The sequence below is a fragment of the Oryzias melastigma genome, linkage group LG23 (assembly GCF_002922805.2).
Source record: "Oryzias melastigma strain HK-1 linkage group LG23, ASM292280v2, whole genome shotgun sequence".
Classification (NCBI taxonomy): Eukaryota; Metazoa; Chordata; class Actinopteri; order Beloniformes; family Adrianichthyidae; genus Oryzias; species Oryzias melastigma.
This window is the reverse complement of record NC_050534.1, coordinates 13,228,921-13,243,695: the sequence shown is the minus strand read 5'-3', so window position 1 is coordinate 13,243,695 and position 14,775 is coordinate 13,228,921. Positions and strand designations below refer to the sequence as shown.

Here is a 14,775-nt window from a genome sequence, read left to right as displayed (position 1 = left end):
CATTAATTCTCGAACTACGCATGCGCATGAAGGATCATCCAGTGCTTGAAGCACCGCCTCTGGCGGTCAGGAGGGATGAAATAGAACAATATGTACCATGTCCAAAAAAAAAAAAGAAAATCAATAATTCAGTAATCAATAAAATCAATAAATAAACAAACAAACAAACAGTCACAATGTCATCTTGGTTTGTGAGATGAAGATAATACTGATGAGTTTAAGCTTTATATTTAATGTAGAAAGGAGGAATATCCAAGTCTCGAGAGTTTAGTCTAAAATCTGTCACTTTAATGCAACTTTCTTTCAAGTTTTAAGTCCAGTAGAATCTGAAAGAAAACCAACCAGATTCAACATCAGGATGGGAACGTACAATCAGTAGGCACTGAAATGATTGATGTTGCTGTCACCAGAGCATACACAAACGACCAGTGCTAATTCTAAATTGAAGAAACCTGGCTAGATAATGGGCGCCTGTTTCCTATCTACTTACCTTATACCACATTCTACCTTCAGATTTCTTTTTCTCTCTTTTTCACTCTGGCAAAAGTTTCTTTCCCACAATTTTTTATTCTTAACATGACAGAACTGTCTAGTAAGTTGGTGCACATGCCTGTATTAAAAATCCTCATCTATTTGAGTCTATTCTCTCCTTTTCTCAATCATGTATTCATATTTTTAACTGTTAAGCTTTCTTCTTCATAACAAGTTGTGTTTATATTAAGCATTTTCTGGTTCACATTGGAAGAGTTTTTGTTGAATTCCTTGAAGAAAAGAAAGTATTATATACAGATTTCTAGTAATAAAGCAAGAAAGTTCAAAAGAAGTCTTCTCTACTTTTTCTTCTAGGTGCCAAAATCCTGACCTCAACACTTACAAATTCATTATCATCCTGATGAGATGACATTATTGACTGTATATAAAAAAAGTCTATTTTTACTATTTTTACAGTCAATGGATGACATGCTAGATTAGATCATTTTTTCCCTGTTTGATGGCCGAGTATTATCATTTTATATCGTATTATAACATAACATAGGTAATTATGTAAATCAAATTCTTGCCGTTTTGCTTTATGAAAAAGGTCCTACTTATAAATAATAGAAAACAATAGGAAACAAAAATAACTGCTATAGATTGTATACATATTAAAAGACAAAAAATCAATTAAAAATTAAGAAGGATAATATTTATTCCTGGGTGGATGTTGACCAGCGGAAAGTTTGAGGCAAATAGATTCTTTTTATCCATGGCCTTATTAAAAAATGGTCTATTTTAGTGTATTGCAAGTCTTTTTAGTCTATGCTAAAAGTGAGGCAGTATATTTGAACCTTACCTTTTATATACTACGCATTTTTCCGGCTTACAATGTTCCAATTTAGTCTGAGGAAGTATTTGTTTGGTATACTTCCCACAATATACTTGCATGGTTTATATGTGCTAAATATTTGAGTAAAAATAAATAAATACACTTCAAGTGTATTACTTTTTGTTAATGGTTAGTCTGCTTTAAAGGTTTTGCTTATTCATTATGATAACATTATGCTTTTTTGTCTTATAATTATAATACATTTTGCAGAGGTAACAATTTAGGTAATTCATAAAAAAGAAGCATTTTAGGATTTTTTAAATACATGCTAATATTAGCTGGAAAACATCTTGGCTATATAACAAGTTTGATTTCCCAAATAAAGAACAAGAAATGCTGTTGTAAACTCAACATACTGCACAGTAAATCTCACTATACACTTCTAAGTTCAACTCACAATCGTTAATGATAAGTGCTCAATCTGTATTAATTAATGTATTACAATATATCTATGTCTTAGTTTTGTTTTTTCCTTTTTTAAGTTTTTAAGGACACAAGACAGGTAAAGAAAACATTACAAAAACGGTGCAAATTGCACATAAACAAACAACATTTACAGTCCAGAGGTTGACAGTATTTTTTTTTCATATTATAGATACAAAAAAATAATTTTCTAAAAAATAAATACTCTTGCAGTCCTTTTTCTTGAATTAGCAGTCTGTCACAAATTTGATTCTGCGTCACATTCCCACGCTGCCTATTTGCCAGCAACAGCCAATCAACACAGCGGATACACAGACATGTGACTCCGCTGGCCAATCACCTCCCACGTTGTTCCCAAACGTAATGCTAAGGAAGTTTAGACACTCAAACTGTCAAGAGGCCCCGTACTTTAGACCTCAACGTGGGTAAAGTGTGAGAAAAAACAAAAACACGTCCTTTGTTTGTCAATAACACCGACAGGCGTCCCTTTTAACAAGCCGCAGGTTGACAATGGGAGCGAACAACAGCACCCGCCGCGTGTCATTTGAATCAGACGAGAATGACAACATCACAGTGGTGAAGGGCATACGGGTAAGTTGTCTCACACAAACTTGATTAAAAGCATGTTTTATCCACAGAAGGGTATTAGGATAGAAAATACAGAGCGGTGTTTACAAAAAGGAGGTCGAATCAACAAGTTGCGCTCATAATCTTGTCAACTTTCATTCATTCTGAGAGTTAAAGATAATTGAATGGATAAAACAAGTTGTGTTTTATTTTGAAGGTTTGTGAGCTCAAACTACTAGATATAAGAGTGCTGGATTTTTAGTATATTCCATCTTTTTTTTTTTTTAAATTAATCTACAGGTGGAAAGCTGATGATATATTGGGTGGTGAGTGAAAAAAATAGTGACTGTAGTTATGTGGGAGCTTTTATTCTGAACCACTGTCAGCTGCAGTTAAAAATAGAGCAAGAGGCTTAAGCTAACTAGGAAAGACTTCATTGGGAATGCTACTGACATTACTCAGTTGTTAAGCCACTCTGAGAAAGCTGTAATGAAGCTTGAATTCTGATTGGATTTGAGTTGTTTTAAAGCATCTCTATGATGTGACATTAAAGATCCACTCCAAGTGAAATTTTCTTTTTTTTTCACTCATTTTCATCATGAAATATAAAGAAAATTAAGTTTAAAATTCCACTTGCGAGTGTTTCTTCATTCAAATCCCTCCTGTTTGCCAGAGGCGGTTCTTCAAGCATTGGATGATCCTTCTTGCGTTGTTCGAGAATTTAATGACAGCAAAGTCACCTGTGACCTCCTGGTGACCCCCCACGCGTGGCTAAAAAGTGTGGGGTGTGTAAACTATTTCTTAGAAAACAACACAAACTTTTTGATTTTGGCTATAAACGGCATAATTTTTTTTAATAAACCACTGAAAAAGCTTTTATAGTGGATCAAAAGATGGGTGGGACATCAAGATATAATGATTGTTCTGAAGCATTAAGACATATTTCTCATTCTCCTTTGCAGCTTTCTGAAAATGTCATCAAGCGCATGAAGGACCCCACCGAACCAAAGCAACAGCATCACACTCCTAGTTCAACATCTTCCACAGCACCAACCCCGACCCCACCTCCTCTCCTAAAGGATGTACCTCCCCCTTTCGACTTGATCACCTCCTTGCCTTCTCCTGTAAACCCCATTTTACCTTCAGCTCCATCTGCCTCTGAGAGTGGGGCCGCACCTCCCTCTCAACGTGTGGCAGAACAGGTAGCTGCACCCACAGTACCCGATGTTGTGTTCCCATCTTCAGCACCCCTAGCTTCTGCTAATGCTGTTCCTGAGCCTGCTTTTAAACCTTTTGCAACACCGCCTCCTCCTCCTCAACCTGCTGTGGATTCAGTATCTTTGCCAACATCTGCCCCTCCTGCTCCAACTGTGTCTGAAGTGATCATTCCTCACCCTCCTCCTCCTGTAAACGAACCATCTTCTCTAATAAATCCCTCCATCCCTTCTTCCCCTCCAGCAATCAAACCCATTGCTTCTGCTCATGTGATTGAGCCCCTTGCTTCACCATCTGCATCTGAACCCATATGCCCCCATCCTCCTCTCATAAATGCTAAACCAATCGTCTCCCCTGTTCCCAAATCACAACTCCCCCTCTCCCCTCCTGATTTTGAGCCTGTCACCATCTTGCCCGCATCCATACCTTCTGCAGGGGATTCTTTGCACCCACAGTCTGCCCAACCATTTGCTTCACTTCCTTTGCCTGAGTTTACTGCTCCTTGTGAACCAGTTGCACCTCCTTCTCAGCCTGCAGCCGAACCATTATCACCTGCTTCAGTCACCAAGCCAGTGACAGCACATGAATCAGGAACAGCAGCAGCACAAGCAAGTGAGTCATTTCTCAAGATTTCAATATAATACTGATTAAAGTGGGATTGGAGTAAAATCGTCAATACTGCTTCAGAAATATACTAATAACACAGAAAAATGTCATCTTCATTTTTAATATTTTGCTTTATTGATTTGTTTCTGTCAATCTGACAAATATCTGGATTAACTTTTGCCCTTCTGTTTTCTAAAAAAAAGACTAAAGTGAAGGTTCATTTATTAAATACTCAGGTTTAATATACTTTTTTCATTGTTATTGGTTTCTTTTATCTGAAATTTTTCAGCAGACTTCTTCTCTATACCATACTTAATTAGAAGGTGAAGGTTATTTGGGGAAAATTGTGCACGAGTTTGTTCTATAGTAGATTGTAATTATTTTTTTTATTGTGTGGGTGTTTACTGTAAGCCACCTTAAGCTCTTTGTCTGTGCCTTTTCATGAGGATTGTAATTAGTCTTCATTTTCAAAATGGGCCTCACAGAAGCTACGGTCATATGGTGATTCATTGCCATCCTCGGTCTGTTAATGAAATGATTAATTTTTTTTTCTTGTAATAACGCTAATAAACCAGTGCTGTAATCAGCCTCCCTTCTATTATGTCTTAGGTTCATGCGGCCTTTTCCTTAAATATATAGACGCACAAATATAGGCGTTTTTGGATTTACAGCCCACATGCTTCTCTGTTCCTTTCCTTTTTCTTTTTTTCCTCTTAAGCTTTCTGTTCACTACTTTACATAGTTTGTTTTATGATATTGCTTATAGATTTGAGATCTTTGGGTAAGATGGATAGTTGATAAAGAAACAAAACTTATTGATTTGTACTGGGTAGATTTAGAAACCCACACCAGTGAAAATTGTGTTTTTAACATGTTCTAGTGGCATTTTTCTGATGATGGAGGACATATGTTAAGAACATTTCTGAGTACTTTTTTATTCAAATCACTATGAATCAAGAGCAGATGGAAAAAAATGCATTTTAAAAGAACTTGTAGTTGTACAAATTATAATCAGCAGGCCACAAGTTCCCCACTGCGCTTCATTCTGAGGCATCCGTTTGTAGACAAATAGATCCACGTATGTCTTTGTTTTCCTCGTCCAAGCTGGGATTTGGCTCAAAACTGTACGGCTGGATAGCTCCAATATTGCTTGGTATTTTTGTTGCACCGGAAGTGTTAGGTTTGGGGTGTGAGGGACTAGATAGCAGGAGAGGGGGGGAGCAAATTTTTAAAGAACTCATGCCGCTCTGCAGGGATTATGTCCTAGAAAATGAACCAGCTTTTTGATTTTTGGCTAAAAGCGGCCTAATCTTGATTAAATGACCAGAGGAAATGCTTTATTAATACCTCCAAAGATGAGGTGACTGTTTACCTGTCATTTTGAAACTCATGTCTGTGTTCTAAAAAAAAATAAATAAAAAAAAGATAAATGTATAAAATACAAGGACATGCATTCCAAAAAGTCCACTTCTAATACATTTTGTCAAAAATCTTTCATTCATTGTAAAATTGGGCTGTTTTAAACAGACTCATTTGTTTTTGTTGTATGTAACCTAGTGGCTACTTAGTTACTTAGAACTATCTTTATTTCTTTTAGTTTTAACTTGCCATAAACAAAAAAAGTGTCTCTTGGATCTACAATGGCGCCATAATCTTTATTTTTATACACGAGTTTGAATTAACTAGTCAAAGGGCTTCCAGCTTCATTGATCTAAACCGGGAGTGTCAAATTCCAGACCTCAAGGGCTAGTGTCCTACATGTTTTTTAACCAACCCTGCCATTGAAGCTCCTTATTGGCTAAACACACCTGATCCACGTAATCAACAGCAGATAAGGCAGGATTCTGGAAAACCAGCAGGAGGCTGGCCCTCGCGGCCTGGATGAACCATAGACTGTAAATAGAGATGGTCAACGCCAGTGAGATGTCACCCATAAAAAGTGCCTTACCTCTGGTTTTAGCGAAATTAAGTTAATTCAGTTGCCATTTTTCTGCATTACGAACACAGCGATTTGTAGCCAGACGAGAGTGATTAATCTGAGTCGGTCTGAGTCAACGTTTCTATGGCAGCCATTGTCTCCAACCATGAGTAAGCTTTTTCAAAGGCCTTCTACTGAAACCGTACCCGTGAGGATTTGTCAATTGAGCGTTCATGCTTTTAATGAGGCATCTGATTGGTCAGTTTAGTGCTTGAATACGTTGTGATAAAGAAAAAATATATATTAAAGAAAAATACATGGGATTAACAAGAAGATGTTAAGAAAAAGGTATCAGAGCAAGAAATTTTTATTTTGACAAATAGATGGACTGAGTAATAACTGTTTATTTCTCAATAGAAGTTTATGGAGTTTTTTTGCTTCTTGGAGTCACCAGGTACTTCCTATTTGGAACTTGAGGGGGGAGGGGTTTTAAGCTGTCCAGTGATATACTGACTATGGGCTAAACACACCTGATCCAGGTAATAAATAGCAGATAAAGCAGGATTTCTGAAAAAACAGCATAAGGCCATCCTTTGAGGCCAGAAGCCAGAAGTCTAACACTTTTGATCTAAACTTAGTTTTTTTGGTGCTGATTCATGTCAGATTGATCTTACAACCACCTATCTTAGTGTGTACATAAACACAAAACATTAATAATTCACTGTAGCCTTTACATTTAACAAAGCTTTTGGTCATTTATTGTGGGATCAAGTTTTCTGTATCCACATATATCAAAATCTTAACACACTGTGTGTACTACTATAAAGGAAATTGGCCATTTGGGTTTAAAAATCACAAAAGTCTGTAAGTAAGACTTCAATTTCAGAGAGTAGAATCAAATGTCCTTGCTCCACTTATAGCTGATTACCTGGATCAGGTGTATGCAACCAATTAGAAGATACAAGGGAGGGTTTGTTAGAAAATGAGCAGCAATGCAGCTGTCGGCGCCCACGCCAGATAACCTTGCTCACTCCCATTGTTTCTGGTGTGCCAAAATACACTTTTGATCTCATTGCCCTGAAAGTATGGGAGACTTCCCCCTGATCAAGCAGAGGACATTTCAATGTTACCTGCTAATTACACAAAACAGAACGGACCGTTGGATGCATTTTCTTCGTAGGGTGGCATCCACGATGTGGGCAGACTCTCCCATCCTTGACTGTGCTCAGTCAGTAAGGTAATTAAAAAAGACCAACTTTTGCCACGCCACACTGGCTCCAGTGATTAAAACAACACCTCCACAGTTTCACACAACAAACTTGTAGGCCTCATTAGGAGCAGGAAGTGCCGTCTATGCATGCGTGGATAGGTTCAACATTTTCTTATGACCACAGAGTTTTAGGCATATGACATAGAATACTGGATTTCAAAGAAGACATGCCAAAAACTTTCAGAAACAAATAATTTATAACCATTTTTTTCTCATTCTGCATAAAGTTATCACTTCATTGTTTCAGTTCATTAGTTTTGGATTAAAAGATAAATTTAACATCAACTCATTTGATCTTCAAGCAGGTATGAGGTTTGGATGTTATTCCCATTAGTAACCACCTACAAGGTTTATGAATAAATACACACCATACTGTGTGATTTCTAGTTGAGACAGATTTTACTTTTCTTTTAGTCTTTGATGTATAAGTTTGCAAACAGACAAAAGTTGTTTTATGGATTTTCCAGTCTTAATTGGCTCCATGCTGCCTCGTGGTCATTTCACCGAAGTGTAAGCTTTAGGTCACCTCGACGTGTTTCACCAACTTTACCAAAAGTGAAGAAAAATGACTCATTTAGAATAGAATATTTTGGAACATACTCTTTTCTTAACGAATTAAAAAGGAAAAAAAAAGACTGTGTGATGAATGTGAATGTGGATCTCGTTATAGATGTTCCAAAGTTCAACCCAATCCTCAAAGGGTACGACCTTAATGAGGCAGACATTGATTATGTGTGTCCACGAGAGTTGTGTTTGGAGTGAGGCTCTCAGCAGGTTGGCTGTCTCTAAATCACGGCTCGAGTCACTATGTCTGCTGATTACACCATTGTCAAGGTTGAACCTCCTACATCTTCTCCAGCATGCTATAAATATTCATATGCCAGAGCCTACACACTGTTCTGGACTAATAGCCTGCTTAAATATTGTCTCCCAGGTTCAGCTGAAAGAAAGGGTAGATGGGAGACACGAAGGTATTTGCGGTAGAAGCCCAACTAGATAAATGAGCAGCTTGTAAATGTATCCTCCTGCCTCTGATCTTTGTTGTTTAGTGAAAAACTGATTAGATGTGTCCATGGTGCTACTGATTTGACAGAAAAGTCAGATGAGTAAAAGAGAATCGGATAATCGGAGTGTTCGAGCTGGAGACCGTCTCTTGGTACTTTTTTTCTCTTTTCATTTTTGCATTGTAAAGGTGTGTGGTGACTCGACTAAGAGCGAGGTAGAAACGTGAGGAAGTGGTAATGTTACAGATTATGCCCTCAATGCGGGTCCTAGGGTTAATGAAACTTCTGATGAGAAATGCAATTTGCCTTCGTCTATTATCTCCACTGCCAATAGCCTGTGCTCCGCTGCCTCGCCTCCTCCTCTGTGGGTTTTTCCATAGGGTGCAGCGATTGGTGGAAATGGAAAGGAGGGAGACGCGTTGAAAAAGATGATGAGTTTTTAATCTTTTTAACATTTACATGTCCTACTCAGGATTGACACGGTCTCTGTCAATCTGGAATTGTCTGTGACCCAACCAGCCTCCCTCAAGGACCTCAGACAGTGTTTATCATATCAGAACCTGTTCTGTGGCTGACCCTGTGGGCTGGTTAGCAATATGAGGCATTCATGTACCAAAGCTGTGGAGGAAACCAGAAATGGACCAATATTGGCACTTTTGCCTGAACTTTGCCCAAGTTTGTCTAAACTTTGACTTAAAAGAAACTTTATGTCCATGATTCAAGTTGATGTTATTTTTTTATACAGTAAATTAGATTTTACTCTGTACTATCAATCACATATTTATCATCATCGCGATATCGGCCTGTATGATAAATGTATAGCAAAAGACACCACAAACTGCAGTAAATTGTTACCGTAAGTGTTTACACACTTTCCAAACCATCTCATGGCAGTTTGAAGTATTCAATGAATCAATGGCTCAGAAACGCACGTTCTAGAGACCACTTCCAATGAAAAGTTTATGTATGTTTGCATCGCTATGCAAATTTAAGTCAGTTTTCAGGCTCTACCTACAAACTGTGCAGCGATTCAGCATGTATCAAAACTTAAACCAGTTGAACTTTGACCAATCGGGGCCTCAGATTTGGTGGTGACATATGGATAGTGTCTTTTTCAAAACATGGAAGTACCAACTGTTTGAAAAGTGTTCATGAAGGAGAAAATAATAATTACAGCTTGTGCCTGGCTGGAAATGTATGGTACTACCAGGTCTTTCATATATCGGAATAGAGCTGTGAAAGAAAAAGCCCGGAGCAAGATTCATGAGATTTGTACTGCTTTGACTTTTCAAACCAAGCCTCTTCCAACTCTGAGTACATGCGCTAGTATTGAGCTGCGATAGTCCAGTGTTCAAAAACCCCCGTTCTGGGCCTTCTTGAACGTGTCACACGTGCACAGTGTTTACACATTTGACCAATCAAATGGAGCCCTTTTTTGTTAGATTTCTGGTTCCTATGTAGATGTACGTTATTTGGAGGTACAGTTATGTTTACTTTAATTTAAACTAAACGGTTGCAGGTAAATGTGTTTTTTTTTACTATTTATGTAATGCAAGTCATATTGTAATTGCAATACTGATCACCAATATTGCACATTTCCCTAATTCAGTGCAACCCTACAGTAAATCGATTTCTGATTTCACAATATTTTAGTATTGGTATGACAATGGGGGCTTGCAACGTAATGTTGTGTGCAAAATCTGTTATTTTACACTAATTTGCATTTTCTTTTAAAACTAAACAGATCTTGCTTATGTTAGTAAGAATGAGCTATTTCAATCTTATTGATATCTTTTATTCTTAAGGAAATTTTTGTACTTAAACAATTAATAAACATCAGAAAAATAAAATAATACAACATAATAGATGAACATTTATGACAGAGTACAAGAAACTGGCTTTTTTGCAACTGTCTTTTGAACTAGAAAAAGGTAAATGTAAAATTCTAACAGTATTGAAAAACCTTTTTTTATTAGAAAAGTAACGATCTAGACCTGAAAAAATGTGTTATTTTATCTAATTTAGTTCATAAGGATTTTATAGAAAAATTAAAGTTTCAGTTTAGTCAGTTTTTTATTTGAGAGTCAAATGCAACATATTCAAAGTCTCATTTTCAGTGAGCGATAGTTAAATTTTTAATTACTATCTACATTATTTGAGGTCTATTTTTGACTTTTAAAATGCAATGTATCCAGAAACTGAAACATTAAATTACATTTGCTTCAACATTTACAGATTGTGTTTTTTTTTTCACATAAACCATTTGGTTTTTAATTATCTGGTTGTCAACTGAGATCAGCAGGGTTCACTTTGAAATAGTTTTTTTTAGCATAATCCAGCCCACAACTTTGTTAAATTTTAATTTTTTGAAAAGTGTTTTCGACTCCTCGCGTCCATGAAATGTTGTGTAACTTTTTGAAACTCAAAAACTTTGTAAACAGTTTACATAATTACAATGACATTTAGCAGTTGCTGTCATCACAGGAAAAAAAGTTGAACGACTGAAGTCCTTAAGATGTGCAATGTAATTTACAAAGCACAATAACATTGCTTTTATGCCATGTCTATAAATATTTCTGGATTTATCTAATTAGCAGCATGATTTAGCTTGATTATATTTTAAGTTTTGTTGGGTGGGCTTTATCTTTGTTTCCTGCTGGTTTGTGACTCAGGTTAATACCTTTGTGGTTGTTGCTGTGTGCACATCTCAAATTTTCTCTCTAAATGTTTCTGTTAAATATCTTTGCAGTTCATCAAGCCCCATTGCTATTTAAAAATTGTCTTTTAAAGCTGTTTTTATCTGATTTTTTTTAAGCGTATCTATGTAAAGCCTATATTCCTATATGTCTTCACAAAATTATTTTAGTAATCAATTCAAATTGTGCAACAGTTTCAACTTTTCATAGTTCTAAATTATACTGTTTCAGCAGACACCCTAAAAGGGACTTCAGACCCATAGGTTGTCTGTTTCCTCCTAATAGAGTTGTAATTACAATCTCCTCTGCAGTTAGATCAATGGGATTTCTGAGTGCAGTCAAACATGATGGATAATATTTTTCACTGTCTTGATAATGGGTGACAGCAGCATTTGGATGTACTCTGCAGTTAAAAGTTGTATTCTCTTTGCTACCTCCTGCTTTTGTTGTAGTGGTTGATTTAAGACTTTCAGGCTTGTCTACCTAATGCTTACCAAAACCCCAACTGTATTTTTTTTTTTTTTTTGTGAGAAAAATATTAAAGATTGATCATCAATTTTTAAGAACGTCAAGTATTTATGTAGCAGTTCTAGAGTCACCTTCATGACATCATTACCATATTTCTTTGTTTCTATATTTCTATATTGTTAAAGTGGCCATACCATGATTTTCTTAAGCCTTTCAGAGTAAACTATATCCATATAAATGATCATGTATTACATTTGGAACACTAAGAAAAATTGGGTTGATAAAATTGATCAATGTATCTAAGCTTAATAGATCAATAATCAATCCATAAAAGTAGAGATCGATCTAATGCTGTCCCCTAGCTTCTTTCCAACGTATAATGGGATTTCCCATAGTGTGGCTAATGCTAACCATTTGTACTCTGCTCATGCTTTCTTCTTCTTCTGGAATAAGATGTAATGCTATAGCGCGATCGCCACCTAGTGGCCAAACTGAAAGGCCCTCCAGGTGAGGCAGAAGGAGCTTCTCTGTTCGAGAATCCATGTAGCCTGTATGGTATTAAGAATCTTATTATAATTTAATTAATAACTTTTACAGTATGTGAACTGTATCAGATCAATATGAAAATCGTCAAAACATAGATATAGATCATTAATGTATTTCTTAACAAATGTGTTTAAATGTGTAAACTGTGTAAACTCCAAATTCAGTTTCATTGAATTAAGACGATCAAAAGAATAAAAAAAAATAATCAGAATAAAATCGGAGTCGAATCCATTCTGAAAATTATTGGCAATACCCAGCCCTATTTACAAGAATGTTTGACAAACAAAGTGCTATAAGTTTTTGTCAAAGAAACCCAAGTTGTAGATTTTGATAAATTGTGACAAATTTTTACAGAGATGCCACACTTCAATAAAGTCGCAGATGCTAAGCAATGTTTGAAAATTTACATTTGACTTTTCTCCGTAAATAAAAATTTTACGTTTGTGAATTGTCAGTCTTTTACCATATATCCATTTGAATTTTGCTAATAAAAGAAGAGAAAGAGCGTGAACTGGAAATCTGATCGTGATCTTTATGCTATTTTAAAAAATGTGAGATGATGATAAATCCTTAAAGCAATTTCGGTTGGCAAACAATCCAATTCTAGAAGCAGATTACATGAATGTTTTTATTTCGAATTAAAACATTGAATTTACACATTTTTGGCTTATACTGTTTTCTCTTAGTATTAATCGCGGTTGAGTGTAATGAGGTTTTGGTGCCCTGCTGTCACCACTTGTTACCAGGTAATAATAGACTCTGACAATAGGGATTATCCCATCTGACTAATGCAGTGGAGAGCAATCTTGACAAACTAAGACACTTCCCCCTCCATCACTGCAGTGTTGCAGCGCGCCACTTCTGTCTTCAGAGCACGTTTTGGTCTGGTCACCGGCCGGCGTCTTTACTTTCATGCTTAATTACCTGCCAAGATAGACCGCTGAGGACACAGAGTCTTACAAGTATGCTATCCCTGACATGAATATATGTAGACAGGGTAGTATTGTACTGTGTTTAAGGATGAAGGATGTAAGTACCTCAGCAAAGAGAAATAAATGGAAATTCATCACCCTTTTTTCCTTATGTCTTTACTGTTTTTTCTTAGTATGCTTTGATTTTTTTCCCCTTTTTTTCTCATCTCTGTTTTTGTGTTTTGTTTTTGTCTCCAGTTGATGAGGAGGCTCTGAAGAAGAAGATCACTGATGAGCTGCATAAAGACTTTGAGCAGCAGAGGGTTAAAGCAGAGCAAGACATGCAAGCCTGGTTAGTAGCATGCACACAAACACTCTTGGCTTAAACATACACTTTTTTTCCTAAAATTAAAGCTGAATTATTATTCTCCTGTCTTGCACAAATTAAATCTTTTTCTAAAGACCCTCTCTGATGATAAATATGTTTTTAACATGTTCTTGTCATGTTTTTTTGGAGGATTGAAGACATATTTTAAGAACAATAAGCTAAAAATGGCATTTATTCAAAATGTGAGCAAAGCTGTTTGAAAAAACTAGCATATTTATCATGTAAAAAAAATGTAATGGTTGGGTATGTATTGGTCCATTCTAATGCATCCACTTGTAGACGACTAGATCCATTTATGTTTTGGCTTCAGACTCAAAATAATTGTTGCACCAATAAGTTGGGGGTGTGAGGGGCTGTAAGGTAGCAGGAGAGAGTGTAAACAGAGAGCTCTCAGCATTGGGGTTGCTCCACAGCAACGGTTCACCCCCAACTTAGAGGGGAACTTCTAAAGACCTACTGCCGCTCTAGAGCAACAATGTCCTAGAAAACGTTTTTAATAAAAAAAAAATACAGATACTATATGTATATTTGTCTAAACCTTACATCCAACCAACAACCTAAGTTTTGTTGTAGGGAATGTTTGCGACGTGTATAATTTATTCTATGACTGTCTTTGTGTTTGCTTTTTTGTTGTAACAAAAGCAATAAAAATAATGTTGGTAAAAATGGCATAATCATAATTTAAAGAAACATGGAAAGTTTTTAAAATAGATCAAAAATGATTGGAGTGGGTCTTTAAGATGTTGCTAGAAATTTGCTACCCAAACATGTTACTCTTATTTATGTTTTAAATATTGTAGTGCCACTTTGTATAGAGACAAAGGTGCAGGAATTGTGGGAAAAATTGTTGGAAGATAGATGGCTGATAGCCTACTGAAAACCAAAGATGTGACTCATATGAGGCTCAGCCTAAACACTATGCCATGGCTCATCCATCCTGATCTTTACCCCTCTACAGTTCTCTCTATCCTTATTCCCTGGCTTGAATCGGGTTACCACACCAGCGTTCGCTTCTGTTCTGTTTTGCCGCCTTCATTAATAGTCAGAAAGGTCAGCGGCAGTCTTTCCGATCCTCACTGTTTCCAATTTACCTTTCTTCCGAAGTACATCAGCACTTTTCCACCTCCTCCTCCTCTATCTGCCTTCCTCTCTTCCGCTCCTTCCTTAGGATCAATTAATCACATCTAAGAGAGGAGGGCACTATGCTGAGTGGGTGATTGGGTGATCTATTAGTCCCACCTAAAGGAAAAAAGTATGCTCTTCACGTCTTTTATTCCTTCTATCTCCTCCTAGAATCACCTGTCCTTTTCTTTTTGCCCACTATTGCTAGGTGTACACGCCGTGATGTAGGATAATTGTGCTGCACCTTCTCAGGTCTTTATAGACCTACATGATTG

The 14,775-nt window shown here is 36.5% G+C and overlaps 1 protein-coding gene across 5 annotated transcripts in view; it reads left to right on the top strand.

Moving 5' to 3' along the window:
- Positions 1-1,572: 1,572 nt before the first annotated feature.
- The window catches only part of chchd3a (coiled-coil-helix-coiled-coil-helix domain containing 3a), an 80,998-nt gene continuing 67,795 nt past the window's right edge, over positions 1,573-14,775 (top strand). The window contains exons 1-4 of one of the 5 annotated variants that reach the window (XM_036210203.1): positions 1,573-2,210; positions 2,293-2,380; positions 3,319-4,183; positions 13,249-13,342. In XM_036210203.1, the coding sequence (XP_036066096.1) occupies positions 2,300-2,380; positions 3,319-4,183; positions 13,249-13,342 (1,040 nt within the window). In that variant the 5' untranslated portion in view covers positions 1,573-2,210; positions 2,293-2,299. Of the gene's footprint in view, positions 2,381-3,318; positions 4,184-13,248; positions 13,343-14,775 lie in introns of all 5 variants that reach the window. The other 4 variants (XM_024290885.2, XM_024290893.2, XM_024290867.2 and 1 more) reach the window with 4 other exon arrangements.